At 36.0% G+C, this 26,006-nt stretch overlaps 6 protein-coding genes across 7 annotated transcripts in view; 1 reads left to right on the top strand and 5 right to left on the bottom strand.

The window, feature by feature from the left end:
- LOAG_00544 (F-box domain-containing protein) overlaps nt 1-721 on the bottom strand; it is a 4,212-nt gene extending 3,491 nt beyond the window's left edge. Inside the window, exon 1 of the mRNA XM_020445469.1 lies at nt 580-721. The gene's annotated coding sequence lies outside the window, so the exon portion shown is untranslated. The remainder of the gene's footprint in view (nt 1-579) is intronic.
- A 229-nt stretch (nt 722-950) lies between these two features.
- Nucleotides 951-6,566, bottom strand: LOAG_03989 (MOZ/SAS family protein). The gene is made up of 15 exons (XM_020446472.1): nt 6,406-6,566; nt 5,847-6,014; nt 5,619-5,698; nt 5,173-5,294; nt 4,719-4,861; nt 4,056-4,200; nt 3,749-3,883; nt 3,257-3,420; nt 2,758-2,983; nt 2,477-2,566; nt 2,242-2,382; nt 2,073-2,166; nt 1,807-1,956; nt 1,560-1,660; nt 951-1,269 (listed from the first exon to the last, which is right to left on the bottom strand). Exons 1-15 carry the CDS (start codon nt 6,555-6,557, stop codon nt 1,144-1,146), a joined length of 2,037 nt encoding a protein of 678 aa, XP_020303192.1. The 5' UTR covers nt 6,558-6,566; the 3' UTR covers nt 951-1,143.
- A 1,934-nt stretch (nt 6,567-8,500) lies between these two features.
- On the top strand, nt 8,501-13,324 carry LOAG_03988 (the record flags this gene model as incomplete). Of its 2 annotated transcripts, XM_003139525.2 has the most annotated exons (12): nt 8,501-8,742; nt 9,154-9,310; nt 9,608-9,735; nt 10,263-10,338; nt 10,525-10,691; nt 10,817-10,889; nt 11,220-11,380; nt 11,757-11,831; nt 12,041-12,164; nt 12,332-12,438; nt 12,707-12,843; nt 13,119-13,305. In XM_003139525.2, the coding sequence occupies 12 exons, from the start codon at nt 8,617-8,619 to the stop codon at nt 13,303-13,305; spliced, it is 1,518 nt and encodes a 505-aa protein (XP_003139573.1). The 2 variants fall into 2 exon arrangements, with proteins under 2 accessions (XP_003139573.1, XP_020306687.1); XM_020446471.1 differs by lacking the exon at nt 11,757-11,831 and having other exon boundaries at nt 8,617-8,742; nt 13,119-13,324.
- Nucleotides 13,325-13,690: 366 nt separating this feature from the next.
- LOAG_03987 (TPR Domain containing protein) lies at nt 13,691-16,619 on the bottom strand (the record flags this gene model as incomplete). Its single annotated transcript, XM_003139524.2, has 9 exons — nt 13,691-14,032; nt 14,208-14,277; nt 14,433-14,612; nt 14,686-14,848; nt 14,944-15,048; nt 15,311-15,474; nt 15,686-15,795; nt 16,097-16,297; nt 16,592-16,619. 9 exons carry the CDS (start codon nt 16,617-16,619, stop codon nt 13,968-13,970), a joined length of 1,086 nt encoding a protein of 361 aa, XP_003139572.1. The 3' UTR covers nt 13,691-13,967.
- A 1,216-nt stretch (nt 16,620-17,835) lies between these two features.
- On the bottom strand, nt 17,836-20,079 carry LOAG_03986 (hypothetical protein). The gene is made up of 5 exons (XM_003139523.2): nt 19,877-20,079; nt 19,286-19,471; nt 18,906-19,164; nt 18,629-18,717; nt 17,836-18,372 (listed from the first exon to the last, which is right to left on the bottom strand). Exons 1-5 carry the CDS (start codon nt 20,045-20,047, stop codon nt 18,157-18,159), a joined length of 921 nt encoding a protein of 306 aa, XP_003139571.1. The 5' UTR covers nt 20,048-20,079; the 3' UTR covers nt 17,836-18,156.
- Nucleotides 20,080-25,704: 5,625 nt separating this feature from the next.
- The window catches only part of LOAG_05376 (hypothetical protein), a 5,586-nt gene continuing 5,284 nt past the window's right edge, over nt 25,705-26,006 (bottom strand). Inside the window, exon 14 of the mRNA XM_020446827.1 lies at nt 25,705-25,739. Coding sequence (XP_020302876.1) covers nt 25,737-25,739 — 3 coding nt within the window. The 3' untranslated portion in view covers nt 25,705-25,736. The remainder of the gene's footprint in view (nt 25,740-26,006) is intronic.

The following is a 26,006-nucleotide window of genomic DNA, read 5'->3' as shown; positions in this document are numbered from 1 at the left end:
ATTTTCCAATCTAATTTCACTTCCACATGCTTCTTATTTACTTTATTTGCACGCATAATGAGTCTGTGAAGAAAACCCTTCGCTATCCTCATGAAAAAGCATTTACATGTAGATCAAATTCTCGAAATTGGAACGGAGACAACGAGTTTCACTTCGATTGAAACAAGCAGCATATAAAAGTGTCATTGTCGTCTATTGCGAATTGTCATCTAGCCTGGGGTTTATTAATGGTTTGCTAAATGGTTATAAATATCGTTGGATGACTACAGCAGTGATCAATTTGATGAGGTGATCAGCAATAATCGTTGCAAAGAACCGACATGTTAAGCGTACATTTTGCCATAACTCACGACTCGGAAGATAGTTTAGAATAATTAAAATTAATTCATAGGGCAAGTCGATCATTCTCGACATCTTTCATATAATGGCGATACTTCTAGTATTAAACTGAAATTCGGAACTATTTAAAATAAGAAATAATGAACATCTAATACAGCTTTATTAAAAACTTGATAAATCAAAGGAATTAAGGATAAATTTATAGGAAAAACTTGAAAATAGAAAAAAATAAAAAGGCACCTCGAACTGACAAAATCGACAGTGAATTAAGAAAGGTGTCAAGGTAGAATAATGCTTTATTTTCTCTTTGAACTCTGTCTATACAAGTTGTCCACTCGCTCGAGCTTATTTTCGTTGACATATTTATTGCAAAAATGTTTCTGTTAAAATGAACTAAGTTTGACTATTAAACTGAACCGATAAGTGATTAGAAAGTTACTTGAATTCGTTGCCAAACACCCAATAGACAGAAAAAAATCTCAAGATTCCTCTGAAAATTTAAAATTTGTCCCTGCCTTAAGTTCCATAAAACGCGCAAAAATTAAACAGAAGTAAACTCTCATTAGAACAACCAATCAACTTTATTTGAAAAATTCCAAAAGACAAGAGATGCAAACCTTTATTCAGAACATTGCAGTACGCAGTAAAAAATAAATTAATGATGAGATACTATGTCTCATTAAAAGAATAACAAAGGAGAGAAATGAAGCGATTAATATTTATTGTGAGTGAAAAAATAAGTAAAATTGTTTGGGTTTGGAATTTTTGATGAATGAGCAGTAGTTCAAACGCCGAATTCATTGACTAATCAACATATGTTCCCATCTTTTTAAACGCATCTTCGACGTCAAATTCAGGTTCCCAAATAAGTTTCTCATCATGCACAACTCGACGGCGAAAAATACGCAACGGTGTTGCAAATGCTTTTCTCTAAAACAGATAGCTACTCTGTTTATCAATAAATTAAGCAACAAAAGAAATACCATTAATCAAGTTGAGAAATAAAATTGTTTTTTGTCATTTAATTAAATATGGAAACATTAAAAAAGACCACGTACAGAAAAGAAGTGGGAGTAACTGCATCTTAATTTCAAACACAATGAAAATAATAGTATAAAAAACAATTAATTTTCAAGGAAAACAGAAGAGTCCTCCTAAACGAAGTAATCTTGCAGAAAATGAAAAACCATTCTACAATGCAACCATAAAAAACAATTTACTTTATTAATCAAGTAGTTTCCATCGCGATATTTCAGCATTTTATTTTCAAGCATTGTATTAATGATATCTGATGAATGTATGCCGGTTTCATTGCTCATTTCTGCAAAACTGAGTCCTTTAAAGTAAAAAAAAGCTCATATATTTCCGAAATATTTGTAAACTGAAGTATACATAAAGAAGTAAATTAGTGGTACTTTAACAATCCTATTAATATTAGTTCGATGTTGACGAAGCTAAATTTAATGCCTTTGATTGAGAAAGAGTTCATTGGTCGTCGCTTTCGAATGTAGCATATGATCACTGCTTTCCAATAGCTTCGATATGTGATTAAACCCATATCGGAAAGTGGATGTTCAGGTCCACCGATTTTCCGCTCTCGCAGGGAAAGTTTGTAACCTAGGAAAGATTTTCAAAAAACAAATTTATGACAAAATATTAAAAAGAAAAAAAGAACTTTTATTGATATAAAATACAGTTCGCATTGAATAAGATTTGTGAAAACAAAAAATTACTGAGATCAATGAGGAATTTGCCATATCCAGTTCGCTGTGATGATGGAAGCGTCAATAAGCAGCTCAAGTTGTTGTTTTTGCTCGGATTTTTCTCCTTGAACAAACACCATTTTTGAAACAAACAATGATTATTTATCACATGGCCTTAAAAACAGCGATGAAAACAAACCTTTGAGAAATAGCCTAACAGCACATAACCTTCAGCTGTATATTCCGTCAAGATATAAAATAGAAACGTTTCCACCTCATGATGAAGAGTTTTCGAAAACAGAAACAACTTAGAAAGCAAACATAGTCTTCGACAATATGCCTGAAATAGCACCAAAATGTTAGATCTGCAAAGGGCAACGGCGAATTCCAAGTTCCTTCCAAGGACTTTCCAAAATTAACAAGAATGGACAAACGATTTCATCGATGCCGTCGATCTCCCAAAATGACAGTCTACCTTCCCGATAAATTTCATTTCCTGGTGGATGCTTCCATTCGCAGTGAGCCTTAAAAGCGACATTTCATCAAAAGCAGTAAATATAGTAAAAGACAAAATGACCAAACTTGGAATACTCATAAAAATGATATGTGATCTGCGTAAACTTCATCTTAAATAATTAGTATAATTAGTAATTAGCATACAGGCGTCAAACAAATGTTAAACGAATAAATTTGCAAGAAATGAATAGAGAAGTACCGCATGTATTTCGTATAGCGTAGAATCTTCAAGAGCAATAAGACAGAATCGACATAAGTAAACATTGGATGACTGCGCGATACGTTTTGGATAGGGTGACGGATACATTGCCAATAAACATTCGGGACCGAAATGGATCCACTGTGCTTGAGGAGGTCTTTCTTCATCAGCATTCAAATCTTCCGATGGTTGAGATGCCAAAAATTCTTTTTTAGCAGTCGTGTATCTATAGTAATAAATCATATTCTAAAGTGAAAACGCGTTAGGAACTCGAGTTTCCATCTCAGCAGGAAACATTTTAAAAAATAAAAATTGACCAACCACAAATGTTCGGATACGGTTAGCAATCATTTTTCTTCTGGGTAATAGTTAAGAATTTGTTAACTTCATCTCATTTTTTAAAGAAGGCGTAATTATTTGATATCTCGTCGTTAATTTCAAAACCTAACATTGTGTATCGTAAAATGCTAGCAGATGAAATGCGAGATAAAGAACTTACAAATTATAGTCAAAAGCAGTTGAATTATCCTTCATCGTTCTATGTTTTTCAAGCTCTGTTAACTGCTCGGAAGCATCCCGTTTGGCATTATTAGAAATTTTAATTCCATCAACAATATTAATATGCCTAGCAGATTCATTTTCCGAATCGCTTCGTTTTACTTTCTAAAAAACTACAACGAATTTACACGATACTGACTTTTTACCACTCATGAGAAATGAAAATATTTCTTTCAACAATGCCGATGGTCGACTAACGCGAATCTATTTCGAGGTTTTGAGTCACATTTCAATATGTGGCAGTATACCTGGGAAAACAATGAGATTTCACAAGAAATGATGCTTTAAGAACTTGATATTTCAATAAGTTATGGTGCAAAGAACTTGGAAAAATGATAGTGTTTGCACATGATGACAACAAAAACGAATAATGTCTTAAAACAAACACCAGCAAAAGTCCATGCAAAGAAGGGAAAAAAGAAGTAAAAGTAACCTTAGGGTTTTTTGCAGTTATTTTTTTCTTTAATGAAAAATTCTCTCTTTCAATTTGTCGCCTTATTTGATTTTTTTCTTTTTGTTCTTTATCCTTCAAATATCGATGACAGGAATCTTTCAGCTGATCGTTTATCTGGAAATTCATGAATGCACAATTCTTCGCTAAAGGAATAAATTTATAACAGTGTTCAATGTCATTTTCTAATCACTTAATTCTAGTAAAAACACAAATTTAGAAAGTAGCCGCCATGGAAATATAATACTGCAATATGCTGTAAAAAAAAAAGGCACAATGAAAGACATACAGCATCTCGCTCAGCTTGTAACCTGGTTTTCCAGAGAAAGGCTGCTGTGTAATCACGCCTTACGTGCCAGGAATGTGACTTCCTCCTCGCTAATTCATTTTCTTGCACAGAGCTATTTGATGAAGAGGAGCTATTTGACGATTCACTGAAAAATCCAAAAGTTAGTCAATGTCAGTCAAAGAAAAGCAATCTCTTCAATCCCTTCTACTTCTTCGTTTTCAGAATCGTTAACATTACTTTTAACTGACAGTTTGGAAGATTTACCAGCTATTCATCGCCCTTCAAGTTTTTTTTTTCTATCTCGAAATCTGAAAAACAACCTAATCCTGTGTTTATTATTTTAAATTTCCTGGAACAATTCAAAGATAAATCAATATAGTGTTTGAAAGATCAACTCCTTTGTATAAATTAAATAAGGAACTTGAAACTGAATTGAAATCACATGATGTTACACTGTTAATCAGAAACTGAAACTTCAAAAGCTATATTTCGATTCTCTAATCAGAGGCATTTCTCTGTGAATGTACTATTGCATTTCTCTTGTCAGTTATACATTAAATAGTCGAGTTTTTGGATGAATTCTATACATAAAAGTTTCATTGATTTGTCAGTTCAAAAACTATATAGCACGAAAGAAATTTTCAAGAATGCTTATAAACTAACTTATTTTCGACATCCAAAATATGTTTACATTCTGAACAGAACCAATTTGAAAGTGGATCCTTGGAATTCATCCATGCTCCAGAACTTGGTCTGCAAGTTCCATGAAAAGCTGCATCGCATGCAAAACACTGCACATTTTCCGGCTGAAAATCGTAAAAACTATATAATCTGCTTTAGTTTAAATAAAAGCATCAAAACTGAATTAGTTGGTTTAGAAGACAGTAGCAATAAGAAGAGAAACAAGAAGGTCCCAATTCAAAATATTTCATATGTGAATTTTGGAAAAAGTTAAAACTCCAAAAACTTCCAAGCAAAGCAAGAAATTAGTTATGAATAAAGACGTTATTGGTCTGTACTGTTCGGATGCACAGTCAATAGTCGTTTTCTAAAACTTTTTGATGAAAAAGAAAATTTCTCAATAAAAAGTATTCTACATTCAAATATAGAAACTCACGTCATATATGAACGCATTGCAATTGTAACAATATATACATGTTGGACAAAGCCATGTGTAGAATCGTTTTTCAGACACTAAACGTACAGATTCTGGCGCATACCCCAAACATTCCAAGTGGTCTGAAGGAATCAAAGGATAGAAGCCTCTACATGGCAGGATTGTACTAATTGGATGTTGGCTACAAATTTTAAGAATTCACATTAAGAATTACACATCAGATCTTCATAAGGAAAAATGAGCTATGAAAACAATATATTCAGGCTAGGAATCATGTCTGACTAAAAGAATAATGTATCTGGAGATGTCCGACTTTATTTCGTATCTCTATTGATCCAGAGCATTAAAAAGTTTTCCTTTGTACTCAAAGTGACCGGAAAGGTACTCAGCATGAAAGCTCCAATGTGAAAGAATTATATTAAAAGACTTTTGATAGGAAAATTTACATTTGCTTTCACAAACAGAACATGTCATAAAACCATCAGCACCTATTTTACATAGTCGACAGTGGTCTGTTCCTCGTGACCTGAAATGAATTCGAAAATATCACTTCCTCAAATTAGCAATACATTTTAAAAGGTGTTACGGCATACTGACTGTAATTCCCAAGATTAGCTGACCGCTGAATCACAAGCAATGAATTCAAATGTCAAAAATAAAACTGAAACAGGCACTGTTTTTTGTGTAGTCCTCTGGTTTTGATTGGAGAAAATGTAGAGGGAGAACTTTTCTGCTGCTTATATTCCTTGACTTTTGCCGAAAATTTTCCGCTTTTTCTCACAACGACAGATAAGCCTGTAGAAGTTCGTGAATTAAGTCGAGTTCTCTTCGCCGCTGGGAGCCTGAATGATGAAGACTGATAAATAAAAACGATGAAGGTATCTAAAGTTACGCCACAAAAAAAGCTAAAGTGTATGAACCGCAGTAGAAATGACCTGACAAGTGTAAAAAATTAGACATAGGCACGAAGTGGTTACACTTTACAATATTTTCCAACAAAAATCACAACACAAATTCGCTCAAATCTGGGTTAATTAATTTTCGCTTGACCCACAATATTAAATAATAGTATAAATTATATCATTTTGCTAGTACTATTGTTTAACAGAATTTCCATCAAATATATCATCCCATCCATGACAAGTTGCTCTGACTTTCGGGCAATCTGAATACCTGCAAATTCAATTCAGTTTTATTTGCGTAAAACTAATTAAGCTTAAATCGCTAATTTACCTCCTGCTTCTATTATCATCGTTCCCAATGGTTCCCGAAGATGAAGCAGTCTGAATGGGCAAACCCCTTATCCTCCCATTCCCAAAAGTTATTTGTTGCTGTCTTTTTTTCGATGCTTTTGTCGCTTCCGATGTCGTCTTTCGAGTTTTCATTTCTGTAACGCATAAATTTCGCGTGCTGATGCTAACGTGAACGTGTCACGAATTGTAAGATGTCTCGACCGGAACGTTATGAAATACAGAGAAATGCGTCATCATGGCTTACATGGAGGACAATCGGAATTTTTCTTCTGCAGCTTATTGTAAATTACGATTGTATACGAATTCACATCACCCTTCTCTCCACTTCATCACTCACTTCTAGTTATTTCGTGTCTTACATAACACACATGCCAAACATCCTAACAATGTGCATTACCCACATGACTTCACGAATTACGTACAGTCGTTCCACAAAATGTATTACCAAAATACTGCTCACAATCATCCATCCCGTGAAGTTTCCCATTCATTGCAGCGTAATTTTCAAATTTAAATTAACAAATGTATATACTGGTAGGAAGAGAAGAGAGACTGTCAGGACGAAGAGATCGTAGAGATACTGGGATGCGGAAGGGATATGTACTAACTGATATCTTAACATACTGATCAATTATCTTTATAAATGTTGACTTGGTGGTTTCGAGCTCTGCACGTATGTCCAACTCAAATGATGAACACTAGGCCAACGCTGCTACTGCCACTGTTACTACACTGCTGCTACCGCTACTCTGCTCTAAACTATAGCTTCTTGGAATTTTTGCTGCAGCATAGTTCCTCAGGTTAGGTATTCCTCACACTGGATAGTGTAGCACCGACGACGCTAGTAAGTTTCCAAAGCTTTTCTCAACGCTTTTCAGGACTCAAATACTAAGAGTGCTGTTACTAAGTAAAAAAGACGTTTCTTTTGCCGTCGCAAAAACCAGCAGATCTATCTTCTGTTTTTCCTTATCTCAATCAATTAAGTAAGATAAAAGTCTCCATTTAAAGAAAAAGAAATCAGTAATTAATGGTACATAGACGATGATATGATTACTACTATTACTTCAATCAATATTTTTCTCTCATACCTAACAAGCAACTCTGCTCTATTCCCCTCTTCCTAACACTGATAAGCAGAGCAAGACATCAATCATAAGCCAAGCCAACTGATAGAACCTCTTAAAATCTTAGCAACTTATTATATCTTTACAAAACATTCCCAATAGTTGTGCTTGTTTTTTTTCTTTTTTACAACCTTGCAAACATACTATGTTATACAGTTATGCTTCATATGAGCTCTGTTGTCTTCCTTTACCAACCCTAGCATCTCATCTTCCTCCAATGAGTCGAATAATGTTTAAGGTCTCGTAGAATGTTAAGTGGTTTCACGTACATCGCATCCATCTTCTACAGAGATCTATTAGTTCATTTTCAGCCAGGATGTGACTGTCTGACGATTGTTATCATGACTCATAGGCTTTTCACATTTACAGGGTTACTTCCGCTGGCCCTAGTTCTTAATGGTCTTGTGAAATATATGTTACTGGTGGTTACTTCAGTGAAAATATGTCCAATATTTACGAAAACTGTCCTCATTCTGCTCTTTGCATTCCCAACTGCCCTTCTTTTTCTTTCTGTCTCGTTTTTCCAATTTATGATTATCTTCTGTCTAATCTTTCGTCTTCATCTGTTCTCTCGTTTTCAAAAAGGCCTTATACTTTTTCCCCTTAACATTTCCAGTTCTTTCACGGCTTACATGTATTTCACAGCATTCGCATTGATTTAATTGGTCTTGTTTGTATTATTTAGCCAGGAGTTTCTCTTGTTACGATCATGACAGGAAACACCTCAAATCATTAGTCGTCCAACTTATTTTGTAGAATGTTTCTGAAAAATATGTTAAAATATCAAAATGTCCTCTCCTCTCCACTTTTTTTCTCACACAATTTTAAAGCAAAAAAGAAAGAGTAAGATGTGAAGGCGAGGTAATAAAAAGGTGATAAAAACTGGAGAATTTATTGTCCAGGCAATTTGAGATGATTTATAGCATAAACAGTATAACATAAACAATACCAGTAGATCTTGAAGCAGCATCAACTAGCAACAACTCGACTCACACAGGGTGTAGCACTAGCATCTTTCGAATTACCACTTTTTTATGAAGTAAATTCTTGCATTTTATGATTCAAAAATGGTCAAGTCTCTATTTAATATGTGTTTGGCGGCTGCGTGCCAGCATAACTTGTATGGATATCTGGCCGATTTACCCACGTCTTGCAAGCAACGTCTTCTCGAGTTCTTCAGCTCACATGATCAGGTATTACACTACGCTTAGTTGTAATTACTAAAGATTTTGACCCTGGACATTTTATCGGTATAGAAATGGAAATGTTCAAAATCGTATTTCGGAACTTCGAGATGAATTTAAACCTTGGATTTAAATATGTTGCCTCTTTGCACCTCTTAAAAAACTCAACACAAGAAGCCTTGAAATATTTGTGTCCATCATTTTTGTCCCATTACGCCAAAACTGATCATAATGATACTTGAGCGATTCCAACAGTAATTGTTTTTTTTCTTTTATCTAGGCAGGAAGCTATTTTTATCATTAGATCAGACGAAATGAGGTTAGCAATCACTATGCGACTCTTCGATTCAAGGAATGCCTTAGTGATTGGTATGTCTTTCCTCGATTAAATCATTTCGAATGAATCAGAACCATTTTTAGTTATTTCTGTCAGAATGCGCTCAACTTGTATCATCCCCTTCATTTGGAAGGGATCTTACCGAATTGCGCTTTTATCTAAGCGATCAAGTGACTGACGGTGTTCTGGAAGCTATTGCAGCGCATAATCGTGCACTTCAACAAATTGCAATCATTTTTTGTCAAAACATCACTGATAAGTTAACGACTCTATTTCCTTAAATTTCATTCCAAGTTCGAATTTAGCAGATTCTCAGTGAATAAATTGGCACAATTCATCTTAGTAGGAATGCTATTACCTGAAAACTTCGGAATTCGTTAAATCTCAATCCGATTTCATGAATTTAGATTTCAGCTGGATACATTTTGTTATTTTTGTAGATGAAGAGAAGACATAGAAGAGAGAGAATGGATGTTAAGAAAGCATTTCATCAACAACAATTTTCAGATTTCTGAATTCCATTTCAGGGCATTAAAGCAATAACAAGTGGACAACGAAAACTCGAGAAATTAGAATTTAGGGCGTTGAAGAAGCTTACATCAAGTGGTTTATCACTGATAAAATCCAATTCCTTATACACTGTTGACCTAAGCTCTTGCACAAAGGTTTGCCTTTGAGTATCGAATAAACTGATCAAAATTGTTGCAGTAGGCGTTTCATTTCTATCTAAATTTGATCTCTGATTCCTTCCAACTTTTAATTGCTAACATGGGGAATTGACATTGGTGTAGTGGTGTAGAAACTGTGTATTACGCGACAACTCAGCGGTTTGTCTTCTCAAGCCCTATGAAGAAAGACAAGATGACGAGTCTGAGTCAGTACGTTGTAAAGTGCAGTTATTGCGCTTTACCGTGTTTAATCATGCTGTGTGGAGGCATTTGTCCGAGGGCTTGATATGATTAGTTCATGAATTTGTCGATTAGGTGATTCTTGAAGACTATGCAAAACATAAAATGAGCAAGTCTGGGAGCAGGTCACTCTAGATTTGTTTCTCCATCCGCTTTACAAGCGGGGTCTCATTCCTTTAGATGTTACTACACTCTTTTCCTTCCGGTAGATTTTACAGTTTGGATATCGTTTGTATGTCTGCTAGTCTTTAATAAAATCCGTCAATTTCATAGTTTCAATTCAGATCGAAAGCGATGGAATCTACCAGCTCGTTTACTTAAATCGTAATATTCATTGTCTGTATTTGAATAATTGCAGAGGTTAGTGCTTTTAATAATCAAAATAGAAATAGTTCTTATGGATTTTGTTTTAGATATACTTCCAGTATTATCTTGAAACTTAATACTTTCATGTCGATACATATCACTTCATAAGTGTTCGCTTTAATTTTGTTCTTTAATTATTGTTTTTGTGCTGCTGACTGAATTTCGTCGACGAAATTTCAGGTCTAAATGATCAAGCACTTTATGATATCGCACACTATCTCGGAGATAAATTGTCAGTTCTGGAGCTAGATTTTTTACCAAATGTTGTCGACCCATCTTCTGCTCTATTTTATTTGAGTCGTAATTGTCCAAACATCAAACAGTTATCGCTTTGTCGCTTTTTCGGAGTATTCTTTTGAGGGATTTACTTGAAAATTTGTGTACATTTATTCGACCGGTAACTCAAAATTAAAGTTATGTCATTAAGTGGCTTGTATATATTTGTTTTTTTAAAAACGTTTTTTATATTTAGGTAGAGAGAGAGCGTGCGTTAATGCCCGGATACAGAATTGCTGGTGTAAGACTGCGTGATGTTGATTTACATGGTTTGTTTCATTTACCTTGATCTTCTGTTTTCACCTCTGCATTCATTCGATTTCTTATTCTTATCCTTCTTTAGTATTTTTTTTTTTTGTATAATTGGTTGATGAACACGGCATACATAGCTATTCACTTAATATTTATCAAGCTCTTGCTTAACAGGTGCTGTGTGGGAAGTTTTATTTTATCTACTTATTATCCATACAAATATATTCATTTATGTGTCCAATTTTAAGGTACTTGTTTCCATACTTACCTAAAAACAATGAAATCTCTTGAAATCATTGCTGTTGGGTTGTAATTCATGATATATATTAAACCATCACTTGTTTCAGGAAATTATTTTTTCATTTTACCTCTATTACCACCAACGGTAAGTAGGATACGGTTGTCGGTATGCGGCGATGAGGATGTAAATAGTTTAATTGATCGTTTGGAGACGCTACCTCAACTGACAAGTGTCCATTTACAAATGAACTGCAAGGAACCAAGCTGGGTAAGGACTTAATAATTTTGTTAGCTTCATATTGGCCAGTTATTATCGAAATCTTTGCCCTGTTGTCTGAGAATAACCCAGTACAGGTTACTAATGGACACAAACTTCCATGATTTAATTGCTTCACTACTAGTTCCCTATCCTTTATCTCCCTTCCGCTCCTTTTCTTTTTCATGGGAACATGAGATTTTGAAAGTTTAGTCGTAAAAAGCAGCTATTTCCTCGTTCAAATTGAATGCTATGCAGAAAAATGACATGGTAATTTTTATATATGCTGCAGAAGCATTTCACCATTCCAGCTTTAGGGTTTTGAAGACATGATTGTTATAGGCACTGTTAAGTTTTCATTGGTTTCCACTTAATTATTCATTTTCAGCGATGTGTAGAAGATGCTAATACATTCTTACGTTCCACCTTACCTTATATTGGAGGCAAAATAACGCGACTCCATGTAAACCTTTAATTTCCCAAATACCATATGATTTTGAGATAGAATTTTTTAATTTTGAATTCCCAAGGGAAACAACCGCTACCATGTATATAGTTAGCAGTACTTCGTTCTGTTTCTAAGCTTTTCGATCCTGAATTCCCAAATTCTTTAATGTCTTCTGAATTTCGGAAACCTTTGCGGAAAAGAACCTTTTCTCTACCAGTTTTTAGATATCGTTGCCAACGATTATTGATGGCGTCTTCAGTTTGATAACGCAGTGCCTACCAAATTTAAGTCATTTGGCACTTGATGTAAAACACATCAATAACAAGCTACTGCGGTTGTTTTTCGCTGGTTTGTATTTTGATTCCCCCAAATTTTCTGGCTGTCAATTTTGGACAGTGGAACTGAGTTCGAGTTTAACAAACTAGGCATATTTTTGAACTTTTTAGTTCCAGTTTCCCTCCTTGTCACCCAACAGTTTTGTCCAAAATTTATGCCGAACTTCATCCCTATTCCAGGTGGAGTCCATTCGCCAGGTTCCAGATTGCGATCGCTGAAATTGTGCCGCCTTCGAACAACTTACAGATCTCTGTTCGCGATTGCACGTGGCGCACATTCAATCACAGTACACAAAATTTTAAATTTCTTGACCTCTCTCCAAATTTACACGGACTACATGTAGATCAAATCTAGTAACTATTCTAGTATTTCCTGTCTCGCTTCAAGCTCTGCCTTTCCGTTTGGTTTTAAACACATTATAGATTGTTTCAAATAGTTTAAATTTAGAAAAGAAAAATGAAATTTAATATTTAGCAGTGCCATAAAAACAGCGCCACTAGCAAAAATGGGTCGTTGCTATCCCTCTGAAAAAATTTTTCGATTTGATATTCTAGGACTTGGAAGTATCGCATATTCCATGTGTCGATGATCGTTTCCTGGCGCTGCTAGCAGATAACTGCATGGATTTGAAGAATATTAATTTGAATGGTTGTAAATATGTCACCGACGAAGGACTTGCTGCACTGGCGCGGTGACTTTGTTTAGCTCATAAATTCTATTACAAATTCATCTGCTTTTTACAGTTTACAGGCCCAAAAAATGTTTTCCTAAGATGTAAAATTAACTCCAAAATTAGATACGGAAAATTTCTACTTTTGCTTTATACTTAGATAAGAATTTGTATTCATTAAAATTAAAGATATGCCCCATCCTATTGAATTCCCTCCCAAAAGCTTCAAGTTTTGAGTTACAAAAGCCCTCTAGTATCAGGTAATTAGATGGGTGCAGCCCCAAACTATATTTCAGGAAGTGTTGCTTAAAGGAAGTGCGAATACGTGCAACGTCATGTACCGATAAGTCAATCTATTTGCTGGCGCAGTTTTGTCCCGACCTTGAATGGATATCATATGCTGATTTCAGCGGACGTCCGAAGTTCAGTGACAAAGCATTACAGTGCCTCAAAGATTCCTGCGTGCAAAGGGTTATTTGCTGAATAAAGAAAAACAAACCACATGTGGAGAATATGACAACTTATTCCCCTAATTTAACTTGAAAGTTTCTATCCTAGAAACTAAAGGAAACAGAACGAAGCGGCCAGACCACTGTCTTGTGTTCTTTGACCTCTGTTGGAAACAGAATGGACAGGATAACATCAGCTCAGCTCTTTACGCCGTAAAATTTCACACCAAATAATCTTTCATCTGGCTCCTTCAGAAAGGCATACTCCAAGAATTATGCGATATGCCGAATTTCCAAAATTACGATCTGATTCTCTTACCCCTCGTTTTGATTTCGCAATTTATGATAACAAAAGAATTATATCGGAATCAGTTCTTCTTCACAGACTTTCATAGATTTTATTATAAGAAAATATCCATGTCCGAAAAAATTCAAAACCCATTAAATAGGAAACCGCCGACTTAAAATTAAGAAAAATGTATAGCTAGTATCGGAGAGAGAAAATGTATTTGTCTCATTTTGGAACAAAACTTCATGTTAACTTCTGGCAGTTTCCAACAATGGCCACACGGCTCACCATATAGAGGTGTAAGAGTTGTAAAAAAGCTATTGATAACCCACAATCATAACATATGATCGGCGAACATAAATATCGAAGAAACAGACAATCCTGCGAAATAAAATTACCTCAACAAATTACTGCGGAGGCTGCGTACCATTTTCATGCGGTCCATTCCTATCGCTTTCATTGCTAGGACCTCCTAAGAAATAAATTTGCTGATAATTTATTCAAAGGTTTTGATATTGAAAATGATATCTGCGTTTTACGTCCAAACATTAAAAACGAAACGTTGTCTAAAAGTTATGTAAAGGAAAACGAGGCTAGCAATCGATAGCAAGCAGTCCATTATTAAATAAATGCAAACGATAAACCACCTTGGCCCTGAAACTGTTGCCTTAACTGTTCAACCAAATCTGGATTAGCACTCTGCATCTGCTGGGCTAACTGAAAGCGATTAGGAACAGTAATACGTACCGCAATAAAAACACCGCAATTTCCGCAATAAAAATGACATCCCAAATCGGTTAGAAAAGCCTGTTTACTTTAGTTTAATCTTAAAAACCAGTAATTCTTTTGCACTCACTATAAACGGAAACAACCTGCTGGCCGGCTTCAATAAGATTAGAAACTCCAGCATTTGATCCATTTCCCAGAATACCAGTCATCATTTGCGACATCATATTCTGGATGTTCGGGTCAGACATCAGCTGTCTGGCCATGTTCATCATTGCTGGATTATTCAGCAGTGCAGTCATGTCAGGCATCTGAGAACCAAACAACTGAAATGAAACAAAATCTTGTGAAATTTACCAGCTATGAACTAAACACTTGGAAGAGGACGGCAGAACCTACCCCAGGACCTTGTCCCTGCCTGAATGATTCTTCCAGCTCTTTCAGTTTATCTTCCGCAATTTTCAGATTGTTTTTGTAGCTTTCTTGCTCTGGATCCAATTCTAATGCTTTTTTATATGCTTCTACAGCTTGCTCATAACGATTCTGGCAGGAGAGTGCCAACCTAAAAAAATTAAGTAAAGTTTCATTTCATCCAGTTGTTCACGTTTGGATTATATTCAAAAGACGATGGCTTGATGGATCATACTATATTTTCACCCCATTCGTCCGTAAGCTTTGCTATATTTTGGATCCAAGGCCAGTGCAGCACGACAGTCTTGTATCGCCAGATCATATTGTTCTAGCCGACAGTAAGCTGCTGCTCTGAAATGCATCATAAACATGAAATATAATTCGATCAGGAGACTGGCAAAAAACATGGGAACTGTCAATCTATGGCATGCTTTCTAAAATCTAAATCAGAAAAAATGCCTAAAAATTTTAATGTTTCCCTTCCTTCGAAGTTTTTTCCCCTTAAACATTTAGGAAATTTCTCATTATGTTGACCTCAACCAGAACATTAATGAACCACATTTTTTCATCTATATGAAAGGAAAATGAATTACAGCATCATTTCTAGACCTACCGATTGCAGAAGTAAGCCGGATCTTTATTCAGTTTGATAGCTTCATTGTATTTTAAAAGAGCATCTTCAAACTGCGAAGATTTCATCAAAGTATTCCCTTCTTCTTTTAAATTATTCGCAATTTTGATTTCTTCCGCAGTTGGTTTCGGGAAATCACCAACTCCCTAAAAATTCATTGTGTCGCTTCTTTTTTTTTTTTTTTGATTTTTCTGCATTTGCATCCAAAGAACTTAGCTCAGGCAATTAAAAGCATTCGTTTTCAGAGGTGTAACCACAAAGACTAGCATGGAGATGGAAGATGAATTGAGCTGAATAATACTAAGTCCTGATGATTCTTTTTTCGCGATTGTTAATTGATTTAAAAATAAAGCATACGGCAGGAAGACCCTCAGCTGCAACGAAGATATCCAAAAGAGGTTTCGATGGTTGGAACAAGTAACTGGAATCAGTGATCTCAAATGCTGTTTCAAGGCATTGAACAGCCACTGAAAAAGATTTTTCTTATAAGTTTAATTGAATCTACGACACGCCATAAACATTAATTCTCTCAAGTTTACAATAACTTCTGAGACGTATTAACCGAATGGCAGTTAATAAATCAAGTAGATATCAGGAGCTAACTGTCAATGTTACAACTTTAAGATTACAGAAATGAAACTACATAATGAACACAACGATTCCTGTATAGGCTTTCATAGGTTTTGTTGTGAAGCTGCTTCTTGTTTTGATCATGCCAACAGCTGAATCACTGAATCATAAAATACAATGAAATACAAGAACAACAACCTTCAATCCCTTCGACCTGATCAGTTGTACATTGTTCACGTGAAATACGTTGACGTAAGAATTGAATGAATGAAACGACGAGATTCTTTTCGTCACTTACATCTTGGTTCTTGTGACTCGATTCTACATTGCTCGATGCTGCATCAGCTGAGTCATTCATTCTCGTAGCTTTTTTCTCTGGCACTCTGTACTCCCCAAAATCTGAAAACTATGTGGCTTCATTTTTTAAGACCTGCAACACTGTTTTTTAAAGTCTGAAGAGCATACCATAATGCGTCGGAAGTTTCTACTGATTTGCATACTGCGCTCTTAGGAATACGAACTCCCAAAAAAAAAAAAAAAAAAAAAATAACCGCTAGATTTTGCAGATCACATTTGGATCAATTTCATATAGGAGAAAAAGTGAAGAGACGGATGCAAAGATAACAACATACCCATTATGAATAATACTACTTATACAATACTTAAATGAATCTTAAAGAAACAAGTACGCACGTCCACCCGTACCACTAGCGTAACCCATCTACACATGCTGTAACTATGCCATTAACGAACCTGACATTGAATGCAACTAACACATCCCATTGACGAATGATGTACCATGGGAAAGCGGGAAGGTGTGGAAATGGAAGAGGATGACCTACTTTTAAGTGAAGGGATGATTTGGGAATTCCCAGGAAAGGAAGATCTCCGTCTCTCCATGATTAGAAGAGTGCTGTCTCTGAAAAAAAAGCATTGTTAATCTATTCAGTAATGGGATACACAGCAGTTGCTCATCACTCGTTTGATAAGGTTAAATGATCGGGGCATTATCAGGATGAGTTGGCATACATTTAGTAAGTGCGTTAAAGTGATCGTAATATTGTGTGTGGACCAACTCATTGCACCTATTGTTTTCGTTTTTTCTTTCAAACAAACAGATTGGTTCTTTTTTTTTTTTTTTTTAGAGCAAATCCCTCATTTCAAGTGAAAGGGACTTCGTGGTTTCCCCTGCTCAGACAAGTTTATCTTGCAGTCTTTCCAACAAACTGGAAATTCAGCTGTATTGCTTAATTCAGCTATGGTTATACTTCCGTATGTTTATCGGGCATTTATCCATTGCCGTAGATGTTTAACATGAAAAGATGAACTCGAAATGCAGAGAATTACTATCATAACATGAAGCCTCGGTCTTTGACCTGAACCGATGTTGTTCACAACAAATTCAAGATGAAGTAATACCACCAACTCCTTGTAGTTTGAAAGTTTGACTTTACGATAGGAAAATGGAATTGTCATTCCGAGGAATCCTCCCAAAATTTTGTAAACTAATTGTGTAGAAGTAGCACAACTCACAATGACGGAAATTTCTGACCTTTGTTTCGAATCTTCCACCACAGCTTCATTTCTAGTCTTTGTATTGTTTAAAGAGTCCAAAAGAAATGATTTTTAGGTAATCATTTTAACATCTATGAACAGTAATAATTTATATCTTCTAGCGGAGTACAAGATGTACATTAAACAAGAAGATAAAAATTGGAATTAATGCATTAATGACAGAAAAGGAATGACGAGAAACTTGTAGAAGGTACATACACAATACATTCATAACTAAATCACATCAAAAAATTGTCAAAGAGCTAACTGTAATTTGGTAATAGTTTAAAAGGTTCAAAAAAAAGGTTTAGCGTCCTTTCAGTTTTCCCCATTGAAATGCTCTTCAAAATTTGAAACTAAAATGCCACAGTGTAGTGTGCAACCGCTTACTGAATTGAATTTAGTTACCTCATCCAGACCATAAAGGATTGTTCGTCTTGCCGCGTACATGGTTTATTTAAAGCGTTAAGGTAGCTGATTAGATTATTTTCATTGTTGACTTCATTGCCAGCTTTCCTTTTCCCGCTAAGCAGCTATATTTATATATAGAATTACATGTAACGTCTTATAGTTCCACGTGGAGATTCCTTATACAAGAAACTAGAAATTCAACTTATATGAGAGATACAAGATGTAACTTATTGTCCTTGTATTTTTATATCTACGTCATAGAATCTTTAAATTTAAGACTTTCTAAAGTCATATTAAAAGACAAAGAATTCAGGCAATTCGAGTTCGAAGATACTTTTCGGTTTGCTGTAACATCCGCATTCGTTCATACGATTTGCATCGTCATTTCGCTGAAGCAATCGTTTCACAGTTCGCGATAAATCAACTTCTTCATGTTCCTGATGTATTTCTTCCACAAGTTTATTGAAATCCTGGGTGCGGAACTTATCCAGAATTCTTTGTGTCCGTTTCTGTAAGAGAACCATATTAGAATCAGATTTGAGTTTGAATACGATACGAGTCAGCAGTAGTATTTTTTCCAGTGCATTAATAACAGTTGTATGTCCAATTTCCTTTAAACAATAAAACTTAGCTATTACAGAGCTGCTTATGTTTTTTTTACAGATGAGTATGCGTCCAACTTTCTGTACTTAATATGACACTGGGAAAGTTAAGCTTCAATAACAAAAAAAAACTTGGAAGAAACACACAAATAATGATGTATACCTGTTCCCTTTTTTCTTCTTCGCTCGGATCAGTTGGCGCATTCGTTCTCTTACGCAATTCATTAACAGTTGTAGCGGGAAGATCGGATTCTGCAATATGTAATATTAAGAAAATAATTCCAGTGGAGAAATGACAACAAACGAACGATACAAAACCAGTATTTTGAGTAAGTCTTTACTATAATATTTCAAATTGTATGACAACTTAACAAGCAAAGAGGAAGCACGAGAGGACCCCGTGCTTATATCATTCTTTCGTCATTTGAGGAAATTCTTACTTTCGCGTGTTGATGAAAAGAGTGTATTTTTCCGTGAAGTTTGTATAGATTCTGATGGACTCCAATCAATGCTTATATCAACCGAAATTGTATTTTCGTCAATTCCACTATTATCTGTTCCATCAACATTATGCATTTTTTCAACTTCTCTGAATGGCCAGTCTCTATTTGCCATCATGTCACCCGATATTAGTGACGCTAGTGCTGCGCCCTTCGAAACGAATGCAACCGTCAGGTTCTTCACATCTTTACCAGTGGCCTAAAATAATGCAAGCACGAGTCAGTTAATAATACAGGCAATTTCAAAGTATAGTCAGGTAAAGGCAAACCTTAAAAGGTAAAAAAGTTGTTGTAAACAATTCAAATATCTACTTTTCTACCTTGAGCATTTCACTGACGTCATCGATATCGAAAAGAATTGTTGCATCTTCTTCAAGACAAAGTGCTGCTTGTTCTTCATCGTCATCACACGCAAGCGGCGCCTTTTTCGGACTCTTTTTATCAGGTTGTAATTCTGGCAAAACGTTCAGTAACGGATGGGCTCGTAACGCCCGTTGCTTTACAATCTAAATCAAGTGATTTATTCTATTACTTTTTGAGTTTCCACTTTAAATTTAATATTTCGAGATGGAAATGCAAAGTTATAACCGTCCTTGTGACTCACTTCATGTGCCTAAGTTTAAAATATGCACAAACGTTTTAGTCCTAAATAATATTCTTAGCAAAATTCTTGCACATCTCGCTCCCTCCACGCCTCAAGCACATAAGAATATCACTTCAGCAATTTAGAAAACAAACGAAAAGCACAAATTCATCAGACATAGAATGCCTTTAATTTAAAAAATATTTTTACTGAACTTTCCACTAATTCACAGATTTATCAGACCAAAAATCGCTCAGTTTTGTCTTATGCCATTATAAACTGAAGCGTTCCGAAGATTTTGGTGCAAGCTCTTCAAAAAATAAGTTACCTGCTGAACATGTTGACAAAGCGATGGTATGGCCATCAGCTGACTACTGAAGTTAAGATATTTTGCCACCAAATTATGGATAGCTATACGTTTTGCACCACTAAAACGAAACGAAGATTCCAATGCCATTGACTGCAGAGTGAAAGACAACCGGAACAACTGTATCAACATCTAAAATGTTAAGTCATCAGCTCTGAAATGACATTCTAAAGACCTGAATGTAATCAACAAATCATTCACTGGACTGCAAACTGTCGGATTACCAAAACAAAGCTATGTTCAAATAAAATTTCCACAATATCCAACAGACGGGGTGGCGAAGTTTTGTAAGTAAAATTAAAGCAATGAAGAGGATATAAGCTAACAATGGACAGCATAAAACATCTCAGTATCTCTACACCATGGACAATGATATCATTGTACCTACACAATGGACAAATGCCAAAGGCTTAGCCATACCTCCATGATTATCTTGATGGAGCTTACAAAACTCTTCTCTAATTATATATATAATCCCAAACCAGGCAGTTTTAGAATCAAGCAGACAATCCTCTTCACACATCCTCCATGACTGAACCACAAACAACGACATCTTCACATATCCGCATCATTGGGCAACAAACTACGATATCCTTCTATTCGCCAAATATATTCCCGTAACATATTCCCATTTTAACGACCCATACCCATCAACTAAGCGGTATTCAATTACTTTTTTTGAAGGCAACGAACAAGGAGTTTGTTAGTTGATCATAATACTTGCTTTTTTGTATAACTAATTTATCACTGCTTACCAATTCATTGTGTAATATACATACATATTTTATATCCTTTTTCTTGTCAACTAATAATATTGTGCAAGAACAATACTACATCCCGAATAAATCTATATCGCTGAGGAACGAGTTCAACAGAATAACTTCCCCAACAAATTTTATGTGCCACGAGCCGGAAAACAATGTCATTAACGATAATACAAAGCGCAAACCCGGCGAAGAGGAAGCTAATCAAAGTTTTTAATGAAGTGAAAGAACTGGATCTGAGATCATTTGACAAACAATTCACGAAGAGTTATGCGAACATTATGAAGCACGAAAAGGAACTATCAAAGAAATAATAGGAAGGACTGAAGTACACCAGGAAATGTTGGAACGCATCAACAAAGAATGGATTTTATTCAAACGGTCTCTTCCCAACAACAGGAGGCAGAAAATAGAAAGTACGCAGAAATGACAGAACATGATCAAGAAATATTAAACCAGATAAAAAAAGTCAGGGGATGGAAGAGTGGCAACTTCAAGAGAGTTGAGTAATCTCAAACGAACTGTCACAATAAGAAAGCGAGGCAAATGTTCGAGTAGTTCAGAGAGCAACTGTCGAACTACCTCAACTGCAACTGTCAGTGTTTGGTGGGAATCCCCGAAACTGGAGAGCATTATGGAGCGGCTTTGAAGCAACGGTACATAACCAGGACCTTCCAGACATCCAGAAGCTCAATTATCATTTCATGTTTAAGAGGTGAAGCACTACAAGCAGTTAGGAGATTGCGAGATTGCGCCGAGATTGCGCCAGAGAATTACAGTCTTATTCGAGAGATACTGATAGAAAAATACGGTAATACGTGTACTATTACAAGTTTATTTTACAACGATATTTTCCCAGTCAAAAAAAATGATCGTGATTGGAAAACAACAATCGAAAATACAGAGAGATTACTCAGACAATTGCAGGAGTTGGGAGAAAATTTAGAAATACAAATTTGCAAATTTCGAAAGAAATTTACCAAACCATGTTCTGATTGAAGTTCATGAGCAAAGACTGGAAGTTTTGGTCAGTAAGCAAATTGAGACAGTTCTTGAGAGAGTTAATGAAGTTGAGGAAAGTTGTGGCGCAAAACCAAAATCCTCCTGATAAAATCAAGAAGAAGCCAACTCGACCTACCATAAATCGACAGTTCCGAAGTGACGGACAATTCAAAAATGAAATCACCCCAACAAGATCTTGTATCTTCAACAATAAAGATCATTGAGATGACAAATGTCAAAACTATTCAACCTTGAACCAACGGCTAGAGCGTTTGAGTGAAATTAGAGCTTGTCTAAAATGCATGAAATTGGGCCATACCGCAAGCAACTGTAGAATGAAAATGGCATGATGCTTCCACTGCAAGGGCCCAAACAAATAAAAGTTGTATAATAAACATAATACGAACGCTATTCAGACGAACAAATAAGTAAGGAAAAAGTGAAAACAATGTACACAACTAATTTAGTGAATGGTCAAAAGGATCCACAAGAAAGAAGAATTTTAGTACTGTGTAAAGAAGTTAGCGTAGTCAATCCCGAAACTCCGGGGATAGAAACACAAGCACTAATACTATTTGACCAAGGCGCGCAGCTGTCATTCGTTTCAAAGGGTTTAGCGGATCGACTAAGTTTGAAAGGAATTACGGAAGGAATAAGCATCGCTTCAGCGACAAATTACCGAAGAATTACTACTCCACAATGGCGAAGATTGGCATAAAGATATTGGAGAAAGAGATCACTTGTGAAGTGCATATTAAGGATTATCTAGCAAATAAATTGCAAGTGGAGCAGGTAAGTGAAAAGGATATATCATCATTGACAAAGTATGATCAGCTATCTAGGCTTAAAAAGTTACTGGAAACAATCTGATATATTTGTCGGCACGGATTATATGGATAAATTCATTGAATGGAGCAAAACGCAATGGCTGGAATCAGGATTTTTCCTGTTCCAGACAAAGGTGGGATCAATACTGAACGGAGCTGGATACACAAATAATACTGGCAGCATGAATGCAATATCAGTCGGGACTGTCGTAATGTGCGGGACTAAAGTAAATAAGGACCACGACATTAATCGTTTTTGGAACTCATGAGCATTCAGGATCAACCCGATAAAAATGACAACGGGCAAGCTCTAAAACAATGCAGTAGGAGTACTGTCAAACAGAAAGGGAGATATCAAGTCAGATGACCATGGGAAGAATCAGGAAAAATTAAGAAGTCATTGTGGATTCTGCGTCGGGCGCCTCATATTAATCAAACGACTAGAGAATAATGAAATATTGTTCACACAATACGACGAAACTATTCCAGATTAACTTGAAATGGAAATCATCGAAGTTCATCCCGAAATGGATCAAGAAGGCGTCAATCACGATTTACCACACCACGAAATTATAACTCCAGATAAAACGACGAGCTCAGAATTGTTCACGATGCTTCGGCATATCTTAAAAGTACGAAAAGCCTAAATGATGTTCTATATCGTGGACCTGTAATGCTCCCTGATTTGGTTCGGAATACTCCGCTTTCGAATAATGAAAAACGTCATTCTTCCAGACGTGGAGAAGGCATTTTTACAACTAGAATTGCATACAGCTGACAGAAACTGTACCAGATTTCTCTGGGTAAAGGATATTGGAAAGCCAGTTACTAAAGACAATATAAAGTGCTATCTCTTCAGAAGAGTCCCCTTTGGAGTAATCGTATCACCCTTTTTGCTTTCTGCAAACTGAATCACCAGTTTAGGAACTAATGGTAGTAAGACTGCGTTGGAGATCAGGAAAAATTTGTACGTGGACAACGTCATATTGTCAGCTAGAGGGACGAGAGAAGCGCTGGAGAAAAACCATGAAGTGAAGAATATTTTAAAGGAAGCAGCAATGAATATTCGGGAATTTCTAACGACAAAAACTTCAATAAGGGGATAGCTGAGCAAAACCGAGTCAGTGAAGGCCAACGAAAATCCCCGGCATCATTTGGATACATGACAAAGACATAATTAGGGTGACATTTAGAGCATGAAATGAGCAGGAGATCATAAAACGAAGCATTCTACGATTTGTGGCTTCTCAGTATTATCCTCTAGGATTTCTAGTTCCCGCGATGATACTACTCCAATTATTTTTTCAAAGCTCATGGAGAAGGAATAAAACTCGGGATGAAATTCTAAAAAAGAGGACGAGAAAATGTAGAAGTCTTTCACCAAGAAGTGGGCAGCAGATGTAATCAAAATACCAAGGTGGCCATAAACTCTACGAAACGAATGCAAATTCATGTCTTCAGGAGGCTTCAAACGTAACAGATGCAACAGCGATAAAAATTCTAAACATCAGTGCTATACGGGAGAAAACATCATTGATTTTCGCCAAATCTAAACTGGCTCCAATTAAAGGAATGAGCATATCTCGATTGGAAATGCTTGCAATACTTATTAGTATACGAGCAGTAAAGTTCGTCACGCAGCAATTGGAACTAAACGGGTGTCCAATAACCCTTCGGTTGGACCCGAATGTGCACTAAATTGGATAGGAAATCATTCGAAATTGTTGCCAAGATTCGTACAGAATCGGGTAGAAGAGATACGGAAAGCAAAGATTTCATTTCGATATATCCCAAGTGAGTATAACCCTGTTATGATGTCGGTACAAAAGGGCTTCCTCAGGAAAACTTAAGCAGTATGAATTATGGTGGAAAGAACCACAATGATTAAAAGAACCGAAACTATATAGCTTCAATGGGAATATCAGACCATGAAAGAGTACGAAGACGAAACAGAAGGACGAATCATTGCACAAGTCATGACTCGAAAAATCAAGAACACAAACTTCTGGATCACCGACGCAAACCGATTTAGCAAGTGATTGAAATTGGTAAAAACGACTACTTAGGTCCTTAAATTTATTAAAAGGACGATAAAAGGAAAATTGTCATGGTTAAATTCGTTATCGGCACAAGGACCAAGGACCCAAACAAACGACTAACAGTTGAAGATCGTAAATTAGCTGAGTGGGTGATCATTAAACAAGCACAAACAGAAACGATTACCGGAGAGAGAGAGAAATGGAACTTCTTATACTACGACGAGGACAAATTATGGAAATCACAAAGCCGCCTAGAAAATTCGGAATTGGATGAACAAAGCAAATATCCAGTTTATTTACCAAGACATAATGCAGCTACCGAGCTTTCAATACGGTAACAGCATGAGGCATAGTATTATGCCGGAACCGCACATACACTCTCAGAACTGAGACGTGAATTCTGGATACCAAAAGGCCGAACTGAAGTTACGTATTATCAACAACTACACCGGTTGTAAACGATGGTCAGCGAAACCATTCAAGTCGCCCATCATGCCGAACCTGCCAGAAACAGAGTCAGTCGATAAGAGCCTTTGCAAGTGTTGATTTGAACTACCTAGGTCCTCTCTCAATCAAAACAGAACGGAATACTCGAAAGATGGATTGCCTTATTCATATGCTTTACCACGAGAGTAATACATTTAGAAATAACAATTTATCTGCGGAAACTTCCCTCCACGTATTAAGATTCACATCCCGGCGGGGATATGCAGAGCGAGTCTTAAGTGATAACGCGGGTCAATTCCAATTAGTCTTTAAAACCATAAAGGAACAGCACATAAAACTAATGGAATTCTTGGTGGAAAAGGTGATTTGGGAGAACATAACTCCAAGAGCACCCTGGAGTGAAGGAATCTATGAACGACTGATTGCAATGACAAAAAGAACTATGAGAAAGGCCATCGGAACGAAGCTACTATGGGGAAAGGAATTCATAACTTTAATTGTGGAGAAAGAAGGTATCTTAAACACTAGACCACTGACGTATGCCAATTTTGACGATTATAAGGTAATACGTCCAGTTAATTCCATCCAACCTAATGCTTCCTTAGTTATACCAACAACTAATGACAATCATCCTGATTGTCAAGAATCCCGAAGAACCTATTGCACTGAGAACAAGAAGCAGAAGTAAAACGAAGAAACCTCTTTCTGCAGGCGTTGGTCTCCTTGAATTAGGAATGTCGGGTTACTGAAACAAAGCTATGTTCAAATAAGATTTCTGCAATATCCAACAGATGGGGTGACGAAATCTTTAAAATTAAAACAATGAAGAGGATATAAGCTAACAGTGGACAGCATAGCACAAAAACATCTCAGTATCTCTACACCATGAACAATGATATCACTTTACCTACACAGTGGACAATGCCAAAGGCTAGCCATACCTCCATGATAACCCCGATGGAGTTTACAAAACTCCCTAATTCTTTATATATATATATATATATATATATAT

This window comes from Loa loa (genome assembly GCF_000183805.2).
Source record: "Loa loa unplaced genomic scaffold supercont3.38, whole genome shotgun sequence".
Taxonomy (NCBI): Eukaryota; Metazoa; Nematoda; class Chromadorea; order Rhabditida; family Onchocercidae; genus Loa; species Loa loa.
Note: the sequence above shows the minus strand (reverse complement) of the source record. Positions and strands in the feature narration are given on the sequence as shown.